This window comes from Curcuma longa, chromosome 2 (assembly GCF_044706935.1).
Source record: "Curcuma longa cultivar G26 ecotype Majalengka, Jawa Barat chromosome 2, ITB_CL_G26_1.1, whole genome shotgun sequence".
NCBI lineage: Eukaryota > Viridiplantae > Streptophyta > Magnoliopsida > Zingiberales > Zingiberaceae > Curcuma > Curcuma longa.
Window position 1 is genome coordinate 16,003,997 of NC_133862.1, and position 5,795 is coordinate 16,009,791.

Consider the following 5,795-nt stretch of genomic DNA (forward strand, 5'->3'; position numbering starts at 1 on the left):
AACAATCCAGAGAAAGCAATATCAAACTTTGGTCTAAATTCGATGCCAAGAAATCAAGTTGAAGTGGTTAATTTGGTTCCTGTAATTCTCAAGAAGAGGAAGAAACGACAAAGAAAAAGAACACAAGGGAGTCGCTAACCTTGCTTGACGATTCGTTCACTGCATGCGCGCATTGCTATCTAGTAAGATTTTTCGATATCTATCCGTATAAATATTAGTATGTATGTGTTAACTATGAGATTTGATTCAAAGGTGCAGCGAGAGGTCGAGGTCGGAAGCGGCGCCGACGGGGGACGACGACTCCGTAGCCCCAGCGCCGCCGGTTGCAACCGAGGGGGCTGCCGGCGCGAGGGCGGTTCCGTAGAAGCAGGCGAATCCACCGCCGACGCTGCTAGAGAGGGTCGGGTGGAGAAGCACGGCCGGAAGTGGAAGGTGGGGAGGCGGCGTAGATATCTGGACGGCAGCGGCTGCGGCGGGTGTTGGGGACGGTGGTGGCATTGGAGACTTACGGGCTTCGGATGCTGCTGCTGCCGCAGCAGCAGCTGCCGCTCGTTCCTTCTTGTGGGCGTTCTGGTGGCCGCCGAGAGCCTGTGAGGTGGTGAACCGGCGGGGGCAGTAGGCGCAGGGGAATGTCCTCTGGGCGGCTCGGACGACCGGAGGGGGGACGTCGACGCTGCCGAGGAAGTTGTAGTACCGAGCGCCGTTGGGCTCCGACATTTAGTCAGTTTGGTCTGCCTTGTAAAACGCAGCAGTAGCAGGAGGCAAGCAGGTTACTAATTACTTTACTCGTACTGGCCAAGGGGCGTGGCTGGGTTTGTTTTACGTGGAGATAAGCGAGGGTTCGCTTGATTTGGAAGTACGGAAAACGTCCCAAAGCAGCAGCCGCTCCGCAACATCATGCATCGCAGCAGAGCAGTGTGTGATTAAACTCGCAGCTGCAGCAGCTGTTGTTTGGGGGGAATTACTAAAAGACAAAAGTCGTGGCGGATGGAGGCGACAGCGACGCGAACACACGACGCGGTGTCGGCGTGAGATGACGAGTTTGCCCTGGCGATGACGAGGGCTGAGGGTGACGGTGGTGGCGGCGGCTTGGCTTGGCTTGCTTCAGGTGTGTGTTTTGTATCGATCAGATCAGATTGGATTCGGAGGGGGCCGGCGGTTGCGTGCATGGGCGTTCGGACCCGAGCTATCACGCATGCTTTTGGCAGCCCGCGACGTCGTGTAGTGCGAGTACGTGTTTAAAGCTGGACGAGGAGACGGGGCGATGTCTGCTTTGCCTTCGCCTCCTGCCTGCCTGCCATGATTGATGCAATCGCTAATCGCTATGCTTTCCCCTCTCTCTCTTTCTCTCGTTATCAGCCCAGCGGGAATTGTGGGATGGAACAGCGAAGCGCATGCAACTGCAAGAAATGAATTCTTGTGCCAGAATTAATTACAAAAGCGTTAAATACTTGGCACGGTTGAGGGTGAAGCTGGTGAGCTTACTTGCACCAAAATAGTGCAAGTGTGTTATTTAATAATTAATTAATATAAAAATATTTTTAAATATTAAAAATACTATAAACATTAATGCATTAAGTAGAATAAATTAATATATTAAATATTACATGCATCAAAATATTCTTAAATATTATAAATTAATATTATTTAATTTAATTGAATTAATTTTATAAATTTTATATATTATAAATTTATATTAGTTATTAACTTAAATAAGTAATATGTAAAATATTTATTATATTGCTAAGATTATAAATATTTTAAAATTTATAATATTGATAAATTAATAAATTAATATATATGTTGAAATTAATATATATGTTTTTGGTGTTGAAATGACACCAAATTGGTGTTGCAAAAGCACCAAAATGGTGTTTATGGTTGGAGATGGCTTACAGTAAACTATAGATTGACATGAAAGTGCTGGAGTCACTTCGGTTCTGGATCAAAAACAAAGAAATTATAACTAGGAAAGTAGATATCAAAGAGGCATCTTCCTGGGAACCAGAAGGCTATATATCAATCATTTTGGGGTTATTTTTTGTTCGAAGTCAGGCTTTGCTGTGATTTTGTACTCTCAAGGCAAGGCGGGCATTGACCTGGCTTCTAGTGTATAATCATGCATCTAATAATAAACCAATAATTACTACTTTTTAAATTCATATATTTTTGTGGCATTTGGTTAAAACATAGTTTTTTCCAAAAAAAAAAAAAGTTGTACTTTACACAGCAACACATAAGAGCATCATGTTAATTTTATCTATACGTGTCCTTATCTTTGTCTATCTCTTTATGTTTTTTTTTTGATAAAACTTATGTGAATGATCATCCGAAGGGCGCTTATATTATTTATGCATAAATCTTAAAATAATTCTGCGTAAATGATAAAGTACTTTTTTTATTTAAAATACATTGACTAAGACACAATAGAATAATTTATATTCTAATTATTTTTTTTTATCAAATTAAAGATATCTATTACAACTGATATGTGGAGATAGTTTACCTCTAGGTAGCTTGGTATAAAGAAGTCAAAAATCAAACTGAGCTACAAATTAAAAGTCAGATAGAGTCGGACTTGATTAACATAAGACTTGAGTCAAGACAAACTAAGTTTCATTTCGGTTAGACCCTTGATAGATTAAGTTGGCCACCTTGGGAGATCACAAGCCAAGATTTTTTGAGTCGCATTTAAGATGAGTCTGACTTACATCTAACTTAGATTTGACACAGCGACGATCATTTCACTTGGCGCTCGACTCTCAATTCCTAAACCCCTACTACTTGATGTCTGACTCCTGACTCCTGGACTCCTACCACTCGACGCTCGACTTCTAACTCTAGGACCCCTACTACTCGACACCCAATTCCTGACTCCAGGGTCTCGAATCGAATATGCTTGAATGTCTCGAGCGCCTTGATAGAATCTCATTGTTGTGATACAATTACAATTCAAATTAATACCAAACTCTCTACACTAATATAGCATAGGATAACTCAGATCGTCACAAGAAATGTAGCCGATGAATGACAATCTTAAGGTTGAATTTATTTGTAAATTATCTTGGGGTTGGTTTTTAAGTTGTTAAATCTAAGGATAGTAGGAGAAATAAATCCAATTACAAGAAATCGAAATTCGCTAAACTACAAGCATGGTAAAATTAACAGAGACATAATCAAACTAACTATGATCATAGTGGAATTCATGAAAATGCAAGCATAGTAATTGACAATGAAACATCCAAAACCATCTCAAAGAAAAATTAACTAACTCATGGAAGGAATTAAACAGCTTCAATTCAAAAGAATGAGGGAAGTCAACCAAGCATATTAACATCAAGTAAAATCAAGTAAAAACTACATTCTTGTTGATAATTGTGTTGGTGTTAGGAGCACCAGATGATCAAACTTGAATTTTAATAATAGCAAAGAGTTCAAATTAAGTTCAAGAAGTGAATTAATGAGCTGAATTGAGTATGCAGATAGCACAGAAAAGTTCTAGTTGTGATTAGACAAAGGAAACCCTGATCTGGAGGATTGGGCAAGAAAGACTTGATTTGGAGGGATGGATATGGAAGATCTGATTTGGAGGATTGGATAAGGAAGACCTGGTTGGGAGAACAGGGCAAGAATTTCCTGGTCTAGAGGATTGAGCAGAAAGTCTTGGTAGATTAGAGCACCTGGTAGAAAGTCTAGGCGGGTTTGGAGAACCGGACGTTTAGCAGTAGAAAACCTGGGGGCCGAGGATAAAGGATGAGTAAAATTCCAACAGATCTAGAGGATCTGATTGTCAAAAGCTAAATTCTCCTGAGTAGAGTGAGTGAGGACGCATGCCTTGTAAGGGGAACAGTAGGCATTGATCTGACTTTAGGTTTCCAGACTTAGGGTTTCATTAGAAATCTAAAGTCAAGGCCAAATAGTTTACCGAACTATTTCCTTCCTGTTGTTTTATTCTGGATTAACTTGTAATGCAGGAAAGGACGGGCTGAAATTTTATGTTCTGGGCGCCCTTTTCTTGATGATCCAAGCGATCGAATGGTCCAGTGAGAGGTTCCAGACACCCAGATCTGGATAAGACATTATGGAGTAAAAGTTAATCCGACAACCTTTATGTCAGCATACAGGCGCTCGAAAGGGATACAGACGCTCGGAAGATGCTGAGTCATCGTTGAAAGTGGATGCACAGGATGACGTAGAGGCGCCCAGAAGGACTTCTAGATGCTCGGATCAGGCTTTATAAGCAGCTGCGAGAGGAACCCTAGAATCAATTCAATACGTTTCTACAATGACTTCCTACACACAAACATTCAATCTAGAACGCCGTCGTAATGCCGAGGAGCTGCACCGACAACTACAAGTCTAAAACTTTTAGTTAGTAACTATTGGAAATCCTATGCGATAAAATAAAAATTCATAGAGGAAAATAGGGTCCCTGGAGCAATCCATACGAAAAATCCGTACAAGTTTAGATCTATGAAATCTTATCTAAAAGGATTTACCTTTGATACGTGCCCTTCGCTTATCCCACTCATCCAAAGGTTGTCGTATCTCTAGCATGTTCAAGTCCGTGCCTCTATGCGTATCTACACTAACACTCATTTTTTGGAAAAGACTTTGATTGTGCTAGCAACCTCTCTTGTAAAGCTCGGCCAAGAAGAAGAGGAGAGGAGAAAAATGAACCATCACTTGAGTTTTTGCAAGAAAAACTCTTTTATACTCATGCCATGAATATCAAAGATTTTTAGGCTTTTGGTATTCTTTCATCAATGCATGATTAATCCTATTAATCATGCATGATAACTTCCTCTTCTTCAATGCATGATTAATCCACATTAATTATGCACGATGAATCAAAATCCATTCATCATCTTGGTTTAATTTGAGTGTAACTCAAATTCAACCAACTTGAGTCTAACTCAAGTCTAGGCCATCCAATTAGCTTAATTGTTCCTTTAGTCAAACTAAAATGAACTCATCTCCAAATAGAGTGTTATTTGTGTGTGACCCAATAGGTTCTTGTAATGTTGGTGATGTCTCTAAAATTCATTTTAGAAACATAAACAATGAGTGACATTTAGCAATGCATTATTGCTACCTAAGTGACAAGAATGTCGAGATCCGACATAACCTTCGTGACAATGATAATGTATGATCATGTTCTATCTTCGATATCTAGATTGATCAATGAGGTATAGACTGTGTCATCCTCTTATCAATCTTTATGTTTCTTGATCCCAAATAGACTCACTCAAGCAAATGAGCTCAATATCTTATATTAACTCATTTGAGCATGACCATGCATTTCGTTGTTCTACTCTATCAAGAGGCTGTAAGATATTACTTCTGTTATATAGGAGGGATAGATTCTATCTACATCACTCACATCCCTCCGTAAAATTTACTACATACCCAGTAATCGTCTTTATAGTCCACCCTGTTATGTTGACGTTTGACGCTACCCAAGTACATAACTCCTTATGTAGGGAACCGTAGTGATTTCAGGTCTAAGGACTATTCATACCAATAGTCACATGAGAAAGTTTATGACACTTATATAACAATCCATGAAATTTTCTCATAACGGATCAATTCAGTATACATTCTCTAATGTATACCCATGTGTCAACTCGATATCTCATATCTATGACTTATTAGATCAAGTCATCCAGCTGACCCACATGCTAGTCTCAATGTATTAATATCATCCCTGAATATTAATGCTGTTGGCGTTCTGGATCTCCGTTCTGCGATCCGGATTCTATCCGCTCCGAAGAGCATAGAACCCCACAGAACAA

General features: G+C 40.1%; 1 protein-coding gene across 1 annotated transcript; it reads right to left on the minus strand.

Moving 5' to 3' along the window:
- Positions 1 to 246: 246 nt before the first annotated feature.
- Positions 247 to 717, minus strand: LOC141816911 (uncharacterized). Its single transcript, XM_074704636.1, has one exon. It carries the CDS (start codon positions 715 to 717, stop codon positions 247 to 249), a length of 471 nt encoding a protein of 156 aa, XP_074560737.1.
- Between the last annotated feature and the right edge of the window lie 5,078 nt (positions 718 to 5,795).